Genomic DNA, 23,478 nt, shown 5'->3' with positions numbered 1-23,478 from the left:
GCTCCCTCCCCAGGCCTCAGCTCAGGGCCTGTCTTTCTAGGTGAGAGCTTTTCTCCCCGGGGTGCTGGGCCTCAGTTCTTGCTCCTGCACTCGTGGAGCCTACATCTGAGACTCCCGGGGTGATGGCACACACCTGCTCCCTTGCTCCACTGCTGTAGCTGGGTGATTCAGTAGGTGCTTTTCCGGTAACTTCCCAGGCTACTCTGCGCAGATGGGGCACAGACCATTAGAGGAGACAGCCCCCGAAGAGACAGAGGCTTCCTCATGGAGTCAGGTGCTGCCGTGAGCACGAACTGGAGTGGGGAGCCTCAGACCCCTTTACTGTGAGGCCAAGGGAAGCAGGGGAGGAGTGGGGTCAGCCTGGTGGGTCACAGGACCTCTTGGGCCAGGCACTCGGGTTGTGTTCTGTGTGCAGGAGGAGCCCCTGCTAGGTTTTAAGCACAGAAAGGCCTTGAACTGTGTGGTCTGTCATTCTGTCTGCCCTTGTAAGAAGGTTTGAATGGGGAGAACAGGAGGCAGAAGCCGTGTGCTCTGCGGGTTGTTCAGAAGCCAGGGAATGAAGGGAAGAATTGAGGAACTTGAGTAGGTTGGAGAAAGGTGCCACCTGTAAGCTGGGGAACACTGGTGCGAGGTCTTGGCTAAACATGCCTGAGGATTCCCTAAGCCCCTGTCCTTGGCTGCAGGGGGAGACCCCTCACTGTTCCTGGGCAGCAAGGGAGGGAGCTAGTCCCCACCCATGGCAGGAAACCCAGGCCGCCTCCACTCGCCTTGACCCTCCACCCCCCAGAACCAGGAAGTGTATGCAGGTCCCTGGAAGATTCCTGCCTGGGCTTAACTCCTCATCCCTTCCTAATGCCTCTTAACCTAAAATAAGAGGCTGCCTGGCCCTAATCCCTGAAGCTAAGGCCAGAGTGGCCAGCACAGTGAGAGGTGAAGTGGCTGTCCTAGGTGGGCTCCTTTCATTCTGGAAAGAAAAGCCATCCCATAGCCCTGCCCTCCCTATATATAGGAGTCTGCGGCCCAGCAGATGAGGTGAGGGTGGCCTGGGGCCTGCTCCCTCCTAGCAGCAGGCGATGGTGACAAGCCTCTATCTGGTGTCCACCCAGCATGACCTATCTCAGGGGTGTTGCTGCCAGGTTCCCCTGACTCTCCTAAGGGCCTCTCATGGTGGGGCTGGGCCTGTTTCAGGCCTGCCCCGTTCACACCTGCCCAAGAGGCACAAACAGCAGCCAGAGAATGATTCTTCCAGGGAGGCAGCTGGCTCTGCCCTTGTGCATCCTGGGGTCTCAGTCTCCCATCTGTGAATACCCTGGTTCCTTCATGGTGGGTGGGGAGGCCACTGAGGCAGAAATCTGGTCATTTACCTCCTCGCCTGGGACAGCCCCTGTCCGTGAGCACTAGTACCTCATCTGAAGAACATTGTTTAGATCCTCCAGCAGTTGAAGGAAGATGACAGGCAGCCACGTGGTTGCAGGGCCACCCAGCTCCACTGGCCTCCCCAGCCTCAGACTTTCAAGTGATTGTTCAATCAGTTTGGTACCTCGGCTGGGCAGCCGTATTAATGGCTCAGAGCTCCTCACTTTGTTCATTATGTTGTCATCTGGAGATGCAAATCAGCTTAGATAGAATCAGGCTCGGCCTGTCTTGCCTGGGGTGCTGGGTAACTCTTGCTCGCTCCTATGCCTCTACCCACCATACGGTAGTCACTCGGCAACCTGAGCATCTGGCTGCAACCAGAGTCTGCATGGGATGTCTCCAGATCAGATCGGCCACAGGAAACAGGGATCTTCTCCTTTCCAAGCCTCAGCTACAGCCCAGGAGAGAAGGGAGGAAGCTCTGAGCACAGGCATGAACAGGATAGCACTTGGGGAGAGGAGGAGAAAAGGACCTGGGGCCACTGCTCATGTTGACTATGCCAGGAGGCTCTGGCCACTCCCAAGCATGATGCAGAAGGGACAGAGCCACCCTAGAGGGAACCAGACCCTCTCCTCCCCATCCCTCTGGGTCCAGCCCCTGCAATATCCAGAAACCAGCAGAGGTACTCCTGTTCCCAGCTTCTCAGGCCCCCACTGTGACACCACCTTGGGAGTCAGTGACCTGCTTGGCTGCTGGTTCCAGACACGGCCCCAACCCTTTCCCCCGTGTGTGACTTGAACAGACTTAACTATTTCCTTAACTCTCAATTCCAAGGACGCTGTTTAGAAAATAGTTCCTAGGACTTCCTCCTTGGTGTCCACGCTCTCTGGCCAGAGAGGAAATAACCCATGTGACAAACTGTCCCATCCTAGGCTCCAGCTTCCTTCCCCATTCGGGGGCTGCAGCAGCTTCCTTTTAGCTGCAGTCAGGTTCCATAGTTTATCCCAAGATGTCACTTCCAGTCTGGATGCCTCCAGGGACAAGAGCTTGTCCCTCTCTCTTCATAGCAGCATAAAAACTGCCATGGAGATGCAATCATGAGTGAATGTGGCCACCAGAACCTTCAGGGTAGTTGGGGGAAGCCTCACACCCCCATGGAAGAGAAAGCTGTGGGGAAGGGACTCCAGGGGGAGGGCAGAGAACAGAGAAGCTGACCTGGCTGCATCAGAGAAGGCTTCCCAGGGAAGCGGCAGCGCTGCCTGCACCTGCCCAGATTCTCTCCTCTTTGGCTGTTTCTTGCTGTGAACACCTTGCAGGATGCTTTTCAAATTCCAGGAGCTTCCAGGTCTCCTGGGAGCCCACTCAGAAAGCCCTGAAACCTGTTTGGAAGCCCTTCCCTACTGTGCCAGTCTAGGCAGGCAGGCCTCCTGAGGGCTGAGAAGGAGCCCGAGCCTGGGCTGAGTTTCACACCTGGTGTCTCAGCTTCTGCTCACAGGAGCCGCTTAGTTTTGGCAGATGAGGGCTCTGAGGCCCAGAGAAGTTCAAGAATTTGCCAGTGAAGTAGCAGAGCAGGACTTGAATCTACACTTGCCTGACTCCAAAGCCAGGAGCTTCTTGGGAAAGGCCAAGAGAGGACAGGGCCTGGCGGTCCCCTCCCCAATATGCACACCCCTCGTGTGTTTTAGAAGATGGCAGGCTCCCTCTTTGCCATCATCATCTGAAGACAAAGGGCAGGCAGTGTCTCCAGAAACCAGTCCTGGTCTTGTCCTGATCGTTCGGCCCACACTCCCTCGTATCCCAGCAGCATGAACCCTCCACCTCAGGCACAGGACTCCTCCCAGGAGGGGGGGATTCGAGGTGCTGAGGCCTAGCAGAAAGAGGCTTCACACACCCAGCCCCTTCCTCCATCCACTGGCTGCCATGGTCCCTCCTGGGGGTGCAGTTATGGCCTGGCCAGTCTGGCCTGTACCTCTTCGCCCAACCAGGGCAGCTGGCCTCTCTCCAGCTGGACAGAAGCACACACAGATGTTTCTTCTCCTGGCCTTTTGTGGCTCCACTCTGAACTCCTCCTGGGCTTTCCCCACACATATCTCTCAGGTGTGTTAGGCCCCCTGCTTACCTGCAGAGTTTCCTGCACACCATCTCCCCTTCCAGCCTCGATGTCTGGGGTGGGGGAAGAGCACACGGATGGGTGCCGCTCCTTTAGGCATGCTGGAAGAGGCTTTAGCACTTGGCCCACAGTTCCTCAGTGGTGGGAGTAGTTCCCATTTCTAAGCTCTGCTCACCACACTGAGAGGCCAATCTTAGGAGTTCCTTTGCCCCAAGTCTTCCTCTTCCTCACCTAAAACCAGATCTTTGCAAGATCACTCTGAGGATTCCCTGAGAACCCTGTCGCCCGCAGGCCCGTTCTAAGCATTAGGGATAGAGCCATCAGGGAGATGGACCAGAGCCACAGACTCCAGTGTTCAACTCACAGTGGGCACTAGGCCATAGGTTATGACAGCGCCAAGGAAGACACACCTCCCAGATGCCAGGCAGGGTGGCTGCTCCCTCCTCACCCTACTTCCCTCTTCACAGGGCCCACGGACCTCAGCATGAAAGGCGGGGCCTCCACCACCTCCACCACCCCCACCCCCACCCCCTCCAGCACCAGCACCAGCAGGCCCGTGCCCACCGCTCAGCTTAGTCCCACGGAGATCAGCGCCGTGCGGCAGCTCATCGCGGGCTACCGGGAGTCTGCTGCCTTCCTGCTGCGCTCTGCAGACGAACTGGAAAACCTCATCCTACAGCAGAACTGACCCCACCGGAACCTGGAGCGCACTGCCCTAGGGAAAGAGGCTGTCCCAGCCTGGACCCAGCTTCCTGCCTCACCAGTTGGTACATTTTGTTTCTGAAAGAGGTGGGATCCAAAAGAGCTGTTTCTAGCCACACTCCAAGCACCTGAGACTTTGGGCACAAGGACACTTTTTTTTTTTTTTTTTTTTTTGGAATCTCACCACACGGGTGCTCTGACCTGCTTGGAAGAGGCCAACGGGGCAGCTCTGGAAGGGTTGGGGGCTCCCCTGACAAGGCGCTGGGGCTGCAGCTCTGTTTAGAATCACCTTCGTGGACCCTGATGTTAGAATCCCACCCCCAGATAATTACCTTTCAAGTCTTAGGTGAGCAGAATTGCATATTTATTGAGAAAAGCAAAGTGGACCCTTTCTTCCTCTCCCCTTAGTAATTTATTTTTCTGAAAATGGATTCTTTTGTGTTTGTACAGATTGCTAGTCTGTGTCTGTCTGATCAGGAGGATGTATCCCCATACCTAACATTCCATATCACTACACTGATGTGGGCTGGGGCCAGGGGCAGGGCGGATGCCAGGCTGGCTGTTCCTCTGCATGCCTGGCGCACCCTGTGGCCGCTATCCCATGGCCAGGCCATCCTGTTGCAGATCCCAGTGCTGCCACAGGGACACCACCAGGCACCTCCCTAGGCACCGCCAAGCAGGAGGACCTCACCCACACCCATGGCAAAGCAAAACAAAAGAGGTACCCCCACCCCATTCTCCAGAAGCCCCAGTCCATGGTCACCTGTATTCTACCTCACACTCCAGCGTGGGCTTTTTCCAGGATGTGCCCTGAGCCTGTTCTGAACAGCTGTCACCCCAACTCCCCCACACAATGTGTCTGCCTGGGAGGTAAGTCCAGACTGGGTGTCCAGGAGCTGGAACCCAGAGAGCGTCCTGTCCCTAACCAGCCACTGCAGTCCTCTAGCTCTGGCCCTCTCGGCTGCTTGACAGGACGGACTGCTGGGAGGTGGCGGCCGGTCGGCAGGGCCCTTGCCCTCACAGCCCGCTGCCCAGGAGCCAGGTCTGAACGTCTGTGCACAGGCCCGGCCCTAAGACTCCTGCCAGGAGGGGCCGCGTCTTCAGGGTGAGCCCCGGCCGTCAGGCAGCTGTGAGCTCCAGGGCGGACAGCAGCTCCCATCCCCTTGCACCATGTTTGGAGTAAAGGGATCAATGGAAGTGGAGGAGCCACTTGGGGTTCTCCTAAGACCAGCCCTTCTGGAGGGGCCAGTCCTGGAAGAAACCCACAATCCCTGGAGTGTGAAAAAGGGCAAAAAGAAAAGGCTGGCCTGGTTTCCTTCCTCCCCGATAGGCACTTCCTCTTGCTCAGTGCAATACCTACCAGTGCTGCTAAACCAGGGATTCGCCCAGACCTCAGCAGGCCCCCAGGGCCTCTCCATGCAACACTCCGTAGCCATGACAGCAGCTCTCTGCTGCCCGCCCCTGCCCAGAACTGGCAGAAGCCCTCTGTTGCCTTTCCTCCCTCAGAGCAGAGAGGCCCCAGGGGAGCCAGGGCCGAGTGGAACCTAGGATGGCCACAGAGAACCACTCGCTCCTAGAACAGGCACCCCTTCCCAAACCAGCTTTTCTGCAGCCAATTGCCTGTTGCAGCTGTGGCCACTGCCTCCCAGCACTGTGGCAGACTCCCCCCGAGGAGGGACGGGGAGGGGGCACCAGTGAAGATGCCCCATCCTGCCTCAGGTCCAGAACTCTGAAAGGTAGGGTGCCCACCCTGTGCTTACTTCCAGCCCCTAGAGGTTGGGGGTGGTCGTCTCTCTCAAGTGGCCTCCAACAACCTACTCAGCCACACCACCTCTGCCTTCCATCTGACCAATCCCCAGGCCTCTGGTCAGGGCCAGGACACCTGAGACTCACCCTTAGCACAGCACAACCTCCAGTGCCCAAGGCCTCTCCCACACCCCAGCCATCCACACATCCAGCCCCACCTGCTCAGTACTACTCCCCTCAACATTTGAATTCGTGTAAATATTTATTTTTGTGTGTGAACAATACTACAAAGTAATCAGTGAGATCTTTTGCAAAATGTTACCCCAGGCAATTTGTGAGAATCTTAATGTTAAAACCTGGCAGAGACAATCGCCACCCTAGAATTCCTGGTATCAGTTACTTAACATGTCACTTCTCCTCCCAGAGGCAGTACCCAAGCTAGACGTGGAGCGTTTGCATTTCTTCGCAGACAGGAGTGAGAAAGACTGGGGAAGGGGTTCCCTCCCGCCACCCACACAAGGATTAGATCTAAAGATCAGCATAAGCTACAGTTTGAAGTCACGTTTCTCTGAGTTCAAGCTGTTGGAACTGACCACCCTCTAGCCTGCCTTAGTACTGCAGCAAAAGCATAGGTTCAGTGTGTTTTCAAGAGAAAGGAAAGAATATGTCAGTGGTTAAAGTCCATTGGGCCTCCCAGGCCCCTCCAGGACAAGGAATTTCATCATGTTGACCCCACCTCTTGGGTGGGCTCCTCCTTTCCAGTGAAACTACACCTGAAGCCCTGGAGATGGCAGAATCAGGAGCAAGTTTCTGCTTGGAAACAGGATTCCATTTAGCTGGCTCAGTCAGGGAACTTAGTTCTGTTTTGCTTTTGTTTTAAAAGATACAGCTTCAACCCCTTCCCCCTACTCCTGACTTGGAGGGCACCAAAGAGCTGGTTCTGATGAACCAAGCTCACTGCTGTCTCACCCTCACCAGAGGGACTGCCTTCTCCCAAAAGGAGCTCCCAAAGCCCTGTCCCACAGCCATTTAAAAATCTTCTTATGGGCCTCAGGGCACAAAGTAATCATTTGGGATCCTAAGTTAAAAAGGAACTGCAAAAGTAGGATACTCCAATTCCAGAGTCTTTGCAGGGGCTAATCCCACGAGAAGGGCAGCATCAGAGAAGTGGGCATTGGTCTTAGTGGTGGACCATCAGGTAGACAAGTGATAGTGTGTATAACCCATCTGAAACTCATTTTACCGTCGCCACTCTTACAGAGGACAGTTTATTCCCAAGGACAGTGCTGACAGGGAGTGGGGACAGGCAGGGAGTTAGGAGGGTTTTCGAGGATTTCAAACAGGTGGAACCCATCCATCCCTATTCCCAAGGGCCACTTACAACTCCAAGGGTGGTTATAGGATTAACTACCAGTTCATTTTCAAAATGCTGCTTTGAACTCAGAGGGTTGATACTTTTAATTTGTAATTTTTTGTAAAACTTTTTACAAAATAGTAAAGTATTTCACCAGAATACCAGTTTCAATCCGTCCATGGTCTGATTTTTATATAATTTAGTGGTGCTTTAGAAACTTTGTTTTTGTTGTTTCTGAGCTAAACAGCTCAATCCTTTTTCGCCTGTATCTACCTAAGACCAATGTGAACCTTTGTATTTTTGCTCCTAATTTTGGACTCAGTGAAAGTGTACTGTTTACATGTACAGATGCCCCCAGTCCCTGTGTGTTCTGCAAGACTTGCTCTTGAGGAGGAAGATGCACCTCACTAAGCTCATCTGCTTAGCAAAGCCACAAACAAAAACCTCTCACTTTTTACCTACGTTTCCACCTAAAAATACAACAAAAACCCTACACCATATAGAACTCAGATTGGCTGAAAAACTTTCCACCTGGTAGATGGCCCATATGCCTCTATTATGTGGTCCATTTAGGAGCAGGAGTCAGAAGAGAGACCTCCTATTGGCTGCTGTTGGGTAACTGCATGGACAGAGGAAAAGGGAGGGCAGGACTTTGCTGCAGAGCTATGGGATGAATGTAGTTCTTCCCTGGGCAGCCTGGGAGTGGGAAGGTCAGAATGACTCACGTGGCCTTCAGGATCAAGCCAATCAGGATTTAGAGACAACCCAAGAGGTCTTTAGTCCTCTGGCGTAATTTAGACATGTTTTGGAAGAGCACGAGTTCCGTATCTGAGATGAGATGTTAAGACTTTCAGTGCAGACAGTACAAGCCATTTCTTCAGGGTTCCTCTGGGGGCCGCTCCTTCATGAGGTCCCACCTCCCAGGAGGGGCACAGGACTCCAGACAGTAAGCACTTAAGGCAAACAGTGGATGGCACCAACTTTTAAAGGTGACTCTTTGTTAATCAATGGCTTCACCTCTAAATTATATTTTTACAGATAATGCACCTATGCAACTTAACGTGGCTCTTCTAAGCAGGTGAGGACTTCCTCCTCAATGCTCTCTATAAAAATCATTTGTGTTCTATATAGTGAGTTTTACCAGTAAATGTGGCTTAATATTTTAATTCTTAGAATGTGTCTTCTGTACGTGATGCGACTAAATTCTGTTTTGTTTGTGGAATGACTAGCACAGGCCGACTCCCTCTCTCCCTCACTTAACAAAAGACCAATGAGCTGTTAATCGAGCTGTTATCTCCATGGTATTACTTGCTAAATGCACTGATTTCATAAGTATGTGGAATCCTTTTCCTTTTGAATCTGTATATCATATATAAGACTGAATCTACTTAATAAACACTGAACAACAAACTGAATGCTCTGCTTCCACTGTGTCCTATCAACAGCAGCACCACCTGCCACTTCTCACCCTTCCTCATCTAGTCTGGCACTGAAACATCTTTCTACTAGTGGCATCTACTAGCCAACAGTATGGCACACAGAAGGTCCTCAGTACATCTTCTAGCACAAATAAACCTGTAATTCCAGCACCTCATCTGTTAGGGAAGGAAATGAACCCTTCCCAGGTGCCCTTCAGTTGCTGAGCACAGGCAGAACTCTCATGCACCGTTTTAAATCTCAGTTCCCTTACCCGCCACACGCAGACACACAGGCACACGGAGTACACGGCCCTGCTGAAATTCAGTGACCAGCAAAAAACTTGCTTTTCCACAACCTCTCACCCTAGCACGTGGGCAATTGACTGAAACCAAATTCCCATAATAATCCCTAAGTGCTAATTTGGAAAACTGAGCAAACATGATCCCTGGTTCTGAACCTTCGGTGCTTAACATTCCATTCTATGCAAAACCCTGGATCCCACCTTGAAGGAAAGAAAAGGGCTACTTTTCCCAAAGATACTTACTTGTGCTGATTTTTTTTCATCCTATATATGTGGTTTAGGTTAAGCTTTAAGGAAAAATTATAGGAATATGGCTGGGAACAAATGTGATCATGGATTTAAAAACTTTAGGCATGTTAAAAGCATACATTTTACTCCTAAAATTCTGTGTGTGTGTGTATATATATGTGTATACATTTATGGGAGTTCTTATTAAAACCTTGATTTTTATTTATTTTTTTTAGACAGAGTATCACTCTGTTGCCCAGGCTGGAGTGCAGTGGTGTGATCTCAGCTCACCGCCTCCAACCCTCCAGGTTTAAGCAATTCTCTGCCTCAGCCTCCGGAGTAGCTGGGATTACAGGTGCAGGCCACTACGCCCAGCTAATTTTTTGTATTTTTAGTAGAGACGGGGTTTCACCATCTTGGCCAGGCTGGTCTTGAATTCCTGACCTCGTGATCCACCTGCCTTGGCCTCCCAAAGTGCTGGGATTACAGGCGTGAGCCACCGCGTCCGGCCAACCTTGATTTTTTAATGACATAATCCTTTTTCTCACAGAAATTCCGTAGAGTAGCCAAATATAAAAAATGGAAAAGGGCATGACCTTGGGGCTGAGACTCACTGCAAGACAGGAGGAGGTCCGGGCACAGAAGAAGATGGCCCTTGATGCCTCCCTTTTCCCATGGATGTGGGGAATCAAGGGGCAGCAGATCCTCAGTCAATACCACGGAAATTCCTTGTCCTGCCTAAAATGATCACCACTGAGACTGCTCAAACTATTAAGACTATTAGAAACCCACAACCTGGGACAACAGCTCCAGAACACAGACCCCGTTGGCCTGCTGGCCAGCTCCGCAAACACTTACCTCCTTCCACAGGAAATGCTGCTGTTCCACCGGAGCACTGGGATTCCCGCTCGCTTATTCCAGTCTGGCTTCTTTAAACAGGGCTCCACACCACTGTTGTTAACAGTGGATAAAAGACTTCATCAAATGGGAACATCCCCTCAGAAGAGTGAACTAAAATGTACTCAACGACAAAACAGGCAAATCTCCCTTTATGAAAAACAACTTAAAATGCACTAGGGAAGCTCAGTAGTTACATTTCTTTGCAAGAAGAATCCTTGCAAAATCCTATCTTCCCTTAATTGATCTTTTGTATAAACACAGATTTTATTAGGTTTATTCTCAGCCGGTAGTTTTTAAACACAGGGCCCCAGCTGCCTAAGGAGCTGGTAAATCCTGACACAGTACGCAAAACTTTGTGAGGCCAGGTGTGCTGGCAGCAAGATCGCTTGAGGCCAAGAGTTCAAGACTAGTCTGGGCAACAGTCTCTACAAAAAATTTTAATATTAGCTGGGCATGGTGGCGTGTGCCTGTAGTCTGAGCTACTTGGGAGGATGAGGTGGAAGGATCACTTGAGCTCAGGAGTTTGAGGCTACAGTGAGCTATGATCATGCCACTGCACTCCAGCCTAAAGAGAGTGACAGTCAGCAAAAAAAACCCAAAAAGCTTTGTATGTGCATTCCATGGGGGGAGAGTTCCCAAAAAAAAGATTAAGACCCACCCATATCAGGTAACACAGCACTGACAACTGTTGTTCTTATAAGGCGTTCGTCTACGGCTTGTGGTAGAGATGTTCATTCTAGGCTTTCAAATTTACCAGAGACAATAGGAAGCATGGGGATGTTGTCCAATTTTGGAGCAATCTCCAAAGTTCCACATCCTGCCCCTTCCATGGCTTCAAACAACACCCACACATAAGGGCAGCACAGCCTGGGTCCCCTCCTCTCCGGGAGACAGGGCAGGCAGATGCTTTGGCCATCAAGACCCCTGATGGATGCAGGTAGCTCTATTTAGTAGGCACACATACCCACACACCCCTCTAACACAGTCTTACAGCAGGCTGGAAAGCAAATAAATGACACCTTGCCAGGCCAATACCATTTTTCCTATATTCTGAAACATTATTTTCCCTGTCCTTTGGACCATGAGCAAAATAAGCCTTCCTGACCAAATATTCAATCTAAACTCAGGACTACACCAACCTTTGGTCAGGTCTGTGGCCTGAGACCAAAAGCCAGGGTCCAAAGTGACTTCATACCCTGCATCACCCCTCAGCACAGCGGGCACAAGGCCTACATCCTGACAGCTCCTTTCTGGAGCAAGTGAAGCAGGAGGCAGTAGCTGTCTAGATTTCTACTATAGTTCACCTATTACTGTCTTGGCCTGCTGTGAACTAACAGTCATTATGTCCTAGGTGGCAGGCACTAACAACCTCGTGAAGCAGGAACTATTACACCATTCACAGATGATAGTTGGCAGCCTGATTAAATATGGCCCAAGACCACAGAGCTGGCGTGTCGCAAAGGCTGTACTCTAGGAACTCACTACACCATTCTGCCTCCCCGAGGAGAGGCAATAGGCACAGGAAGGTCCCGATCTGGGACCCTAATGCATTCTGAGCTCCTGCAGACATAAGTGGGCAAATGGGTCCTGCGACAGAAGGACACATCACCACCACCAGGCAGTTGCTCAGTCACTACAGGGCCTCCGAATCATCAGTTCTCAAAACTGCATGTCAATCAAACAGCAGCACTACAAAATGGCAGCTTGAACTGCCCAAAGGATATCCCACCACGAAGTGTTTCCTCCAATCCATAGGAAAACATTCGTGAATAGATGTTTAAACTCCCACCATTTGGTCTTTTGGCTTATTTACATACCAATAAAATTATTTCTGATAAGCACAAAGTCAACGTATTTACGTACTCTGGAGACGTCTGAGGACTTAGTCAAGAAGTCAATCCCTGAAGCAGGCCACCTACTCAGGCTCACTCAGCTAGCATCAGACACCCACCCTGGGCCAGCACCTTCCTCTCACTGCCACCAGAGGCTACAGAAAGAGGTGCTTGGGGTTAAGGTTTTCCAAGGTCAGAGCTAGTCACCCTCCCACAGAAGACCACTGACCATCTGGAAGCCACTTGGCAACCTCAAGCTCGGCAAAGCTGTTTGGACGAGCTGCTCAGAGGGATGTCACAATTTATGACTCCCACTCACAAGGGGAAACATTCTCATTGCTCTCGGTAGATTGATGACTGCAGTCTATGTGGTGAAGTCCGCCAAGTCATGAACAGCTAAAGACCAGTGAAGCTGCCAAGTCATTCCTTTTGGACTAACGTCCCAAAAGAAGAGCTCCAAGTATAAGAACAGTAGCTCCAGAGCCAAGGTGAGGACAGCTGGCGTCTACTCCTTCTCTTCCAGCTCAGCACTTCAGCTGACCTTCCCACACCAGTGAGGCAGCCACAGATGACTGAGACCACAACTGCAGGTTGTACGGTTTATTGTTCCAATACCACAACAGACATACAGAAGCAGTGCTTTCTCTGGGCAGCCCCATGGACCAGATCAGTGTCAAACTGTAACCTTGAGTGTCCCCAAAGGTTCCAGCAGAGGGAAGAGGACTGGACATGCTTGGGCCCCTGTTCCCGGTTTTTGGTAAACAGACACTTAAGTTGGCAACTTTGATTTGGCCAATACTGCATTCTAAATCACCACATCATTCCCAACTTGTCACTCATGCTTCAGATGACGAAAATGCCACATCAGATTAAATGAGAAAAAAACCTTTCAGACTTGTTGAAGTCATACAAATTTTATACTTGACCTAAATTAAGCAAGGACCCTCAATTTCGTAATAAGTCGAAATACAAGATATAAGGCAGGAAACAAGGCAAAGGGAAAACACACAGGGGCATCTACTTGCTGGAAACATGTTGGGAGAGAGGCAGGAGCAGGCATGGCTTTGTTTCTTCCCAAACCTGCCCGATGTCAAAAGTACGTCAAAAGGAGCCTCACAGTCCCAGGAGAGCATGGTCCCAGGTACTGCTGTGACAGGTGGTGACCCTGGAGCCAATCTGGAAGGCCTTCCTGGGGGCTGCCCAGGGAACTCACCCATGAATCCAGAAGCACTTAACACTGGTGGTGGTGATTTGTCACATATGGCAGCAAGCAGCCATTAAGGCTGTAGGAGAGATGTGAAAAGCAAGATGAGTTTGCTTGGCGGCGTGTGGGCAGGCTGACTGTGGCTCTGCAGGCTGCAGCAGATTCACCCGGTGACCCAACAGGGCATCAGGCAACCTGGCAGGTCACAAGTCAATCATTTCACCCTCACGTCGAGCAGCACAGCACTCAGTGGCTCTGACAACAGGTGTAGAGAAGATTACACCACTTTAATGCAATGATGCTGAAGATGTAAAATTAGGAAGAGACGTTCATGTTCTCTGTACAATACATCCATTTACAGAATCAGCCAGTACTGTGTACAACATATAAATACATGATAAAACATTAGAGGTGCATAGAGCATACTTACAGAAGCCAAAAAGTTCACTTTATACATCCAAGAATAAAGAGTTAAAAATATAAAAATATGAAACACACACTGCTTTGAAATGTAAAATGATTTTCACATACACAGGTGCGTGGAGATGCCCACTCCCATAGGGTCCAAAGTGACAGGGAAGATGTCAAGCAGAGGAATTCACCTGCAAACGTCTGGACAGCTGACTCACAAGGTCGACAGATGGCATTTTCATAGGAAAGACAACCCTATTCCCCAACCCCATTGTCCAAGCAGAGCTATTCAAGGTTCCAAATGATCCTGTGGGCTAGTGGATCACATGGAGACAGAAAAGTTCCAAATTTGCTCCGTCAACTGGCAATTGACTCAACCGTGACCCTAAGGTCAGCACGTGCACCAGCCCCCTGGTGGGCAATGCTGGGAGTTACTTTAACCCTGTGCTGGCTTCTTTCCTGGCCATCAACTCCCCAAAGTAGAAGAAGAAAAGATGGCAGGGAGGGGGCAGTGGAAGACTGGCATTTCTACTTAGTTCAGGTAGGTTAATTCCCTTGATGGAGAATGCATCTTTCTTGCTTCAGTTTCAAGTCCCTCTGGGAGTCAGGCAGTCCCCCCACCACCCACAACCCCACTCCATGCCACATCAGGCTCTGTCTGCAGGAGAGCTCAGGCTGGCTGGCCTTGGGCAGCCCAATGGGTTATACCCAGGAAACCCCTCCAGCAAGACCAGAAGGGTCAACAAGAGACAGAGGGCTTTAGCACTATAAATTCTGGGGGAAGGCAAGAGTGCTCCTGCCTAAAAAGAGTACTGTATCAATGATATTCTGTATACAGATTTAAGATCCATCATTATCAAAATACACACACTAAATATACAATGTTTCCCATGGCCATAATTTATTATCTCACCACAAGGCACAATACACAGAGCTTTGAGGGTCCAATACAGTCATCATGACAGAACGCACCGCAGCCTTGGCACATGATCATGGCTTTCAGGCTGCACGCACACTGGAGTGAGATGCTTTCCACCGTGCTGCTGTCAGTGAACATTTGCAAGGAAAGTGATGCACTGTGGCTCGCACCAAACTTTGCTTTGTGGCTCAGCTGCACCACACTTCCAGCAAGGCCTTTGGGAAAGGTGGGAGAGCTAGAGGAATAATTAAAGCTGGTGGAACTCAGCTGGAGTTTAGAAAGCTTCCCATAAAATGCCTGCTTGATGCTGAGTTGGGAGGGGAGAGAAGGCGGCTCCAGAGGCTCACTGAGCCCCTTCCCTGGTTCTTGGGGTAATTTCCAGAAGGGCAAGTCCATGACAAACGGCATCCCTTGCAAGTGACCCACCAGTTCCAGGGGACTATGCCCAGTAGCTTTCCTGTTCTCGGCATTTGCCTTAAGAGGTCCCCCCACAAAAGTCTTCTCATTCTTGATGCTGCCAACAGAGGCATGTGGCTTTGCAGCCCAGTCTTCCCTTGGAGTCTGTACCCCACCAGACATGGAGTTTGTGCTTGGTCCCAACTTCCCACTGGGAAAAACTGGAGGGATCTCAGCAGGCAGAGGCATCGGGTCTGCAGGCCTGGGGCGCTGAAGGGTTGCAGTCACATTCCCAGAGCCAAAAAGCTTCTTCCCTTGGCCTGTAACATTGCTCTGATCACCCAGGGCCCGACCTGTCTGCTCTGGACCAAAGGAGATCACATTTGGAGATGAGAAACGAGGTGTTCTCGAGGTAGTAAGATCTCCTGGGCTCTTGCCTGGAGCAGCATTTGAATTACTGTCCTGTGACACGGCACAGACTTCCTTTTGATCTTCACAACTAAAGGAAGTGAACTGCTCTTTGGAATCCATTTCTTCCAGTTTCCTAGAGGAAGTAATTGGATTTGTCACTGGATGGAGGGAGTCAAAACTTGGAACTGTCTTGGAATTCTTTTGGGGTGCTCCAGGAGCCTGGGTGACTTCAATCTTGGCAAGACCAGGGCCTGTTTCATAGCTATCTGGTAGAAGAGGCTCCTTCAAAGCCCTTAAAGAAATGGGGCTGCTTCCACCAACCATGCCACTGTTTTCTTCAAGACCATGTAAAGATCCCACGTGCAGGGAGCCATGGCTCTGCTCTTTTGTAAGCGGTACTTGTGGGGCTTCTGGCGTGCTGTCATCGTGGGCTGGTGGAAGAACCTTCTCTAGGGGCAAGTTACCCTGCAGCAACTGCATCACAAGTGGGTTAGTGGCCTCCACTGAGGACCCAGGCCTGGACAGGCACATGGCTCTTGGCTGGTACTCAGTATTGGCCAGCAGTAGGGAATCTGGGATCTTTTGGCGGACCGCACATACTCGAGACACCCAGCTCTGAGGAGCAACCATCCCATCTGTCCTTGTAAGCAGACGCAGGTCACCATTCACCTTGGACAGTGAGGCAGATTGGTTCCAACTGGGTTTCTCATCCTTGTTCACCGAAGACCCCTTTGTCACTTCGGCTTCACTACAGTCAGCCTCACTGCTGTCCTCCGTGAGGTGACCTTCAAAGTCAGAGGCTGTATCTGTGGACTCACTGTGAGGACTCAGTGTTTCAGAGTCTCCGTTGATTTTCAACTTTTCAACGTCCACCTGTTGACAGTAACTGCCAGTGCCGTCATTGTCTCCTCGAGATGGCACAGTCCAGAGTGAAGTAAGGCTATCAGGAGGATCTAGACCCTCCTCGGCTGTCAAATCCCCAGGCAATGCAGGAAGGGTGGGAGCAGCTTTCTCCCACTCCTCTCCAACCTGGGGCTCAACAGACGGTACATGTTCTCTGGATTCTGGTTCAGGCTGTTTCACTACGTCATCATTCGATGGGATGGGCATCCAATGCACAGAACTGTTAGAAACGAGAGCCTTGGTTTTCAAGTTTTCTTGTCTAGTATCACTTTCCCTCATAGGAAGGCATGAGTCACCAAGACCTAATTTGTCATCAAATGGTCTGTTCTGCAGGCAATCAGTTGATGACGATTCAGGTGTAGAACTGGGGGTCACATTTACAGGATCCTTCATAGTGGGATGACTGTCAAGAGTCTGGCCAGTTCCTTTCTCTAATGTATCATCTCCCACTAGAGACGGAATAGGACCATTGTCTGTGGGAGTGGTGGGTCCTTGCTCTCATCATCACTTTCCCAGGAAGTGGTGCCAGACTCACATTCAGTTCTAACATCCAGATGCAACTGAGGCTGCTCCACTAATCTCTCAGCTACTGAGGTTTGGGAGGACAGTGGGGGCAAGGCCTGGCATGGCTGGTCCCCAGTGGGAGCAATGGGGAGTTGGGAGGCATCTCCCAGCCCATCTCTGAGTCCAACTGAAGCTCTCTGTAGTAGGCAGTTTTCCTCCTTTCTCAGAGAAGCCAGGTCCTCTCTCCTCGCTCTGGACATGGCAGTTCCGGCCTGGGTATGCTCCCCATTTAGAGAATAAGGCGGCAGTAGTTGTGTTCGCTGTAGATCTGACGTACACTTTCCAGGGGTGCTCGGGCTTCCCCTGGGCTCAAGGTGGCCACAGGCCTCACCACCATCACCACTGCTGCCGCCTCTGCCACCTCCCTCATCGGTGGCCCCGCTGCCACCTCCACCCGGGCCACCCCCCCCTCCGATGGCAGTGGTGGCCGCCTCTCTATGGCAGTCGTGACCTCTTGCCCCTCGGACCTGCAGAGCACGGGCTTTAATGTCTGCGAGGGTCCTGGTGCCAGTCCAGCCCCGGCAGGAGGACTCCGTGGTGGGGATGATCCGGGGGCATATCTGGTAAGTGGGCTGACCTTTAACCACCCAGGGTGGTTTGATACGTGAAAGTTGAATCTGCAAAAAAAGAATTAGAAAACAGTTTTAACTGACTGGGTGATCTGACCTAGGGACTGTAAAGCAAAACTAGGATTCTAGTAGCTTAAGGGTCATGGCATACAGAATCAAATAATTTCCTTAAAACAATGAAATCATCATAGTAAAATGGCTGCCATAACACCACACCATTCAGAGAAGATTCTGCTCAAGGGCTGTTATATGCCACACTTCTAAATTTAATTTCTGGTGGGACTGTGTGAGTCACTACAGCAAAGAACCTAACACTATCTTAAAAAGATTTTAAAACTCCAAAGGATTTTGACCTCTGGAGATAACTTCAACAGAGTGAACAAAAAAGTGAGGAAGAAAAGAACCTATCTCACTAAACTTTAAGGCTGTCTCAAGAAAACCTCTCACAAAAGGCTCTACATTCCCACATAATTAACTTCAAGGCCCCAGAGTTAAGGGCTCTATAATCTCATGACCCTCAAAGAAAACCTGGCTCCAGGGCAGCCAGGAATCAAACAGTCTCCTACCCGGATGGGCGGGACTTTGGGCTCCTCTTTAGTGGGCTGTGGCTTTTCGGTGTGAACACTTTCAATTGTGTTACGAAAGGACTGACGATCTTCAAGCCGGGGCTTCTTTTCGGGAAAGGATGCAGAGGCTGCCTGCTCAAAGGATTTCCTCTTCTGATCCTTGGGCTCCTGATCCACAGTCTCCCGAGGCAGACTAGGAATTCTGTCTGGAGATGCAGAGGCACGTGCCAAGTTGTCTGGCTCAGTCTGGATCCGAGAAGCCACGGACTCAACTGGGAATTCGGGACCCTCTGGGTCGGGTGCTGCAGAGGATGTGCCTGGCAGATGGGGACTGCTCAGCCCTGCTGGGTCAGTCTTAGCCTCCCCATCCTTGTAGAGGGGAACATCTGAGGCCACAGATTTTGCATCCTTAACAACCCCTGCTTGTTCTGGCTCCTGTTTTTTGTACAGATTCCTCCTGGCTCTGGTTCGAAGATCTGGCCGAGAGCGTTTCTTAAAATGCCCATCTCGCTGTCGGGTGGCTGGACCACGCTGTGAACGCACTGATTCTCCTGGGACACACAAGCCACTTTTGATTTCGGCCTCCTCCTGGCCCATGTTCTGCTGCAATGACTCTTCTTTGGTCAAACCCAGCCTGCAAATCAAAATCACACCATCAGTTTCAGGCCAGAGTGGACATGTCTCTTTTATTTCTATGAATAATATGGATCCAGAAACATAGATATCTCAGAACAAAATAAATCTGCATGGTGCATAACTCTAACCATAGAAAAACTTCTGTCAGCTTCACTATGAATGGCATTAAGATAAATGACCCAAGTGTCACTGCAATCTCCACACTGTTGTCCAACATGTAAGTAATACACTACTTTGAGACCATCTACCTCTATCCCCTCAAAACCCCAGACCAGGACTCATAGCTCCAACTGCCTTACTTCTGTCCATAGTAGTCTTCAAAGAACTTTTCTTTCCATTGTTCCACCTTCTTTTCCTTCTCCATTTCCTGTCGTATCCTGACTTGCATTTCATGAGTAAATTCGCCTAGGGAGAAATAAACCTCTTCTAGTAAGTACATTCAGGATATTAATGTCTGTCATATGGACAGCTGAATCTCCCAGTTTTAAAACATGTCTCTTCTAGAGGCTCTCTCACATCACGCTCTTATAGGGACAAAGCTAACACGTCTACTATAAGGGTAATTCACTCTTCCGTAAAGTGAGACCAAGCAACTCCTTGACTGAAAAAGCAAAACAACAAACAAAAGAACCATTCTTATTTCCCGTGTAGACAAAAAGTTAACATAGTAGGCCTGATTGTTTATTCTTAGAAAGGCCTATTTAAAAGAACAGCTGTTGACTGATATCTGGGAACTTACGATTTCAGGAGGGCTCCCAATCACCCTAACTGATATGAGTTGTTCACTGTGCCTAAATTGTTTATGCAAACAATATGGCTTATGCTGAACACTTGCCTTCCTTCTGGGAATCTGGAATCTCGGTATGTGCCAAGCAGTGGCTTCCTACATGATCTGCCCTTGATAAAAACCGTGGGCACCAAATCTTTAATAGGTTTCCCTAGCAGACATTTCATACATGTTGTCATAACTTGTTACTGTGGGAATTAAATGTGTCCTGTGTGACACCACTGAGAGAGGACCTTGGAAGCCAACACATGGTTTCCCCTGGACCTCACCCCATGGGCCTCTCCATCTGCTGATTTTACTTTGTATTCTTCTGCTGTAATAAACCACAGCCCTATACATATAACTATATGCTGAGTCCTGCTAGCAAATCATCAAACCTAGGGGTGTTCTTAACAGCCCCCTCAACACTTTCCCTACAAAATTAAATTAATAGAAGCTAACAATCACTCCAAGTGACAATGCCTAAAGATAGAGCATGGTGGAGCTTGTCACCTCCACAGTGTGCTTTCCTCCACCCTTCCAGACGATGCCATGATTACTGGAATAGGTGTTTATAGTTTTAATGATAAAAAGGAAATGAAGATATACATACAATATAGTGAAAGTCTAAACCTAAACACCCTGTTATTTCTTCAGAGCTGTGTGGCACATTAATACTCACCACATTTATTGGTAATGAGGAAAGCCTGTCTTATACTAAATAACCCTTTGAGAAGAAAGAGCTTGGATTTTAAGTACCAGGAGACATGCAACACCACATATGTCAGGTGCATCGCAAGCCGTCTGAGATGATCGTCTACATACCATCAGCCAGGCGCTCCCGCCAGCTCTGAGCCGCATGGGTAAAAAACTCGTTATTCAGTGCACTGCTGCTGAGACGCAACAGGCCATCTGTCCCCACCTAGAAGGATCAAGGGGGAAACAAATCCTAATAAATAAACTTAAAAGAGAACAGAAGCCCATCCAGAAAGAGGCAAAGGGAAGGCTGCCCATGTGCACCTGTCTGTCTACTTCAGGCAGGAGGAAGAGGAGCTGCTGCTGGAAGTGTGATGGTAAGGCATGGAAGGTCCGAGAGTTGATCAGGGCACGGAGGTTGGTGTTGACAAGAATGGACCCAGGTGTCTCAAAATCTATTTCTTCCCCTCTGTTGCGCTTCATTTGACCTATGATTTTTGAAGCAAGAAGCAGCAAGGTATAGATTTCAGCTTTTTAAAAGAAAAAAGCAAATGCTAACTGATGGGAAAACTTTGGTGACAGCACCCAAACTACCCAGAAGTTATCTGCACACAATCTGCTCAATTATCCAGTCCATCCTAACCTGCATGTTACAATTCTTCTTTCCAGGTTACTGTCATTGCCATCAAACCTAGGAGAACACTTGGGGTTGCATCCCCTCAGACAAAACTCTGTACTGTGCTGTGTCACAACCTGAAAAGGACACTTCCCACAGAAAACTAGGCAAGAGGCAGGTTCTGAGCTTCCCTCCAAAGCTGGAGAACAGGCTCCATAAAGCTCAACTGGAGAAATCATGGAAATTGTCTAAAAGTAAATCTAGTTAGTCTACTATAGAAAAATGTGCAGAAGCCTTCTATGAATGGGCTGGAGGGATGATCTCCATGCAGAAATGTACTAAGCACTGTTCAACGCCAACTGAGATGCTAATACCTCTCACAGAAGCCTCAGCAAATGTTACTTTTATGTGAAAAACTCACTAGGACTAGAGACCTGTGAGACCTTAGATTGAGCACTGCTGATGAGCTAGAAAAGCAGCAAGACAGCAAACCTAGTTCTCACATGGACAAAGGTTTACTCTAATTCTCAGAAGCGAAAGTTTGTCTTCTTAATGGTTTCATGTGGCTCATCTACAAAAAAATCCAGCACGTGGGCCATTAAGAATTAAATCCTGAAATAGCAAAGAGCATACCAGTATTGCAAATAACCCTAATGGGGGTGGGGGTGGGAGGTATAGATATAGCACTACTGAATTTGTTTGCATCCCCAAAATTCAACACATGCTTCCACTCAACATACTGACTAGGTTGGGAAAAAGGGAGCGTCTGACAGAGACTACAGATGTTGGGAATGAACGTGGCAGGATGCTACCGAAGAGAGAAAAGGGGTGTTGGAATTCTTCACTGAGAAGCTCAGAAGCAGTTTTCACTCACTCAAACACTTACTAAGTAGTACAAGGCAGGCATAGACTAGGCCTACAGGGACATATGAGAAACAATGTGGCATCATCTCTGCCTGAAAGGAGTTCTCACAGTCTAGCAGAGAGCTACAAATGAAATCACCAAACTACAAGGTAAAAATAAATAAAAATAGAGGGCCACCCAAGAAGTAAAAATAAACTGGTAAAGGAACTAGAAGACATCCTCTCACTAGGCCTGCAGGGGCCCCCTTTACAGGCAGAGAAATAAGTGCCAAGCCACTCACCTGTGGCTGGCTTCCGGAAGCCTCTCAGGAGCGGGGCAGGGTCCTGGGCGACCTCGGCCTGGCCACGAATAGCAGCGCTGCCCAGGGCCAGAGAGCCGCTGCTGCTGCTGGACGGGCTGCCGCTCTCGCCATCGGCGTGGCGGCCCGAGAACCCTGAAGGCACAGCATTCCACTGGTCAAAAGTATCACAAGCCGCGCCCATGGCTCTCAGACAAGCTCACTTCTCCCAGCTCTCCCTGAGATGCTGCCAGCAATACTGGGATACTTCCATCTCCCAGCCTTAGGCTGAGAGAAACCACCACCTCATGGTCTGGCTTTAAAAATACCACCTTACAGATGCCAAACCGCCACCTTTATTTGTATAGCACTACACCTTTTACAAAGCACTGGCACAATCAAATCCTCCATTGGATCCTCACGACTGCCTTGGGAGACAAAAAGGAAGGCACACGGCAGAGCCCAGCAATAGAACCTATGGCAGGCCTCACTCACTGGCAGGGCTCTTGCCTGTGGCCCGACAGCTCTCCTGGCATCACACTATTAGGTCAGAAACTGGTGACAGAGGGGGGCCAGGTCCCCAGGACCTGAGGAAAAAGCATCACAACCATGAGTTTACACATACCTGATGCAGATTCCACGTGGGCCCCGTTTACCTTCAGAGGAGTCAGAACAACTCGAGGCAGCATCACCCCAGTCTTTTTCTTTTGTTTGTTCGCCTACATTCCCAGAGAGAACAAAAAGAGAGCCCAAATCAGCTACAGAGCCACAAAAGCATTCCCTGGCGACGCTATCTCTACTCACTCTCTTGTAAAATGAAGTTTGTCTTCAACCAGATCTGTCGAGTAATGCTGACGAGAGCACCAGTGAATGTTACTGAGCTACGTGCTGGTCATTCTGCCAAGCGGCATTCCAAGCTACAAAACGTACTGTTATACCCATTTTACAGGCAAGGAGTTTTCCCAAAGTCTCAAGGCTAGTAAGTGCAGGGTCACCATTCCAACTGCTCACTCCCAATCTCCTGTTCTCACTACTCTGCACTAACCACACTTCTCCCCGGATGTTCACATGTATATTACAAGAGTGAACAGAATCAGGCTGGGCGTTGTGACTCACGCCTGTAATCCCACAACTTTGGGAGGCTGAGGCGGACGGATCACTTGAGGTCAGGAATTCAAGACTAGCCTGGCCAACATGGCAAAACCCCGTCTCTACTAAAAATACAAAAATTAGCCAGGCGCAGTAGTACGTGCCTGTAATCTCAGCTACTCGGGAGGTTGAGGCAGGAGAACTGTTTGAACCCCAGAGGCGGAGGTTGCAGTAAGCGGAGAACACACCACTGCACTCCAGCCTGGGCGACAGGTGCGACTCAATCTCAAAAAAAAAAAAAAAAACAGAATCACTCAGCCAAGGTAAAGAAAAAGAAAAAACTCACTCTGCTCAGACCTACTGTTCACTTTTCCTATGGCCCATTGTAAAATGCTACTAACAGCTGGAGACCAGACTTCTATTCTTCACTCTCTGAACATGTCCACAGCTGACAACAGGAGAAGGAAGCATCTTGCCTTGTACCTGTCATCATTCATCCTCCCGGGTTAGGCTCTACCTCTTCCTTACCTGTGAGGAAGCTCTGTAGCTGTCCCTGGGATTGGAAAGAGGTCGACTCTGAGATTCTGTAGAACAGGATGCATTCGAAGATGTTTCATCAAGAGATACTGGAAGAAAGGAAAA

At 49.8% G+C, this 23,478-nt stretch overlaps 2 protein-coding genes across 6 annotated transcripts in view; one reads left to right on the top strand and one right to left on the bottom strand.

The window, feature by feature from the left end:
- Nucleotides 1-8,673, top strand: part of NOL4L (nucleolar protein 4 like) — a 146,538-nt gene extending 137,865 nt beyond the window's left edge. For 2 of the 5 annotated variants that reach the window (XM_033186086.1, XM_033186089.1), the window contains one exon: nt 3,934-8,673. In XM_033186086.1, coding sequence (XP_033041977.1) covers nt 3,934-4,154 — 221 coding nt within the window. In that variant the 3' untranslated portion in view covers nt 4,155-8,673. Of the gene's footprint in view, nt 1-197; nt 1,388-3,933 lie in introns of those variants that run through there. The other 3 variants (XM_033186087.1, XM_033186091.1, XM_033186088.1) reach the window with 2 other exon arrangements.
- Nucleotides 8,674-12,533: 3,860 nt separating this feature from the next.
- The window catches only part of ASXL1 (ASXL transcriptional regulator 1), a 79,312-nt gene continuing 68,367 nt past the window's right edge, over nt 12,534-23,478 (bottom strand). Inside the window, 9 exon segments of the mRNA XM_033186085.1 lie at nt 12,534-16,692; nt 16,695-17,373; nt 17,892-18,525; nt 18,827-18,932; nt 20,119-20,215; nt 20,314-20,477; nt 21,751-21,903; nt 22,373-22,466; nt 23,365-23,462. Coding sequence (XP_033041976.1) covers nt 14,468-16,692; nt 16,695-17,373; nt 17,892-18,525; nt 18,827-18,932; nt 20,119-20,215; nt 20,314-20,477; nt 21,751-21,903; nt 22,373-22,466; nt 23,365-23,462 — 4,250 coding nt within the window. The 3' untranslated portion in view covers nt 12,534-14,467.

The sequence above is a fragment of the Trachypithecus francoisi genome, unplaced genomic scaffold, assembly GCF_009764315.1.
Source record: "Trachypithecus francoisi isolate TF-2019V2 unplaced genomic scaffold, Tfra_2.0 Lachesis_group21, whole genome shotgun sequence".
Taxonomy (NCBI): Eukaryota; Metazoa; Chordata; class Mammalia; order Primates; family Cercopithecidae; genus Trachypithecus; species Trachypithecus francoisi.
The sequence above is the reverse complement of the archived record's forward strand: the minus strand, read 5'-3'. Positions and strand labels throughout refer to the sequence as shown.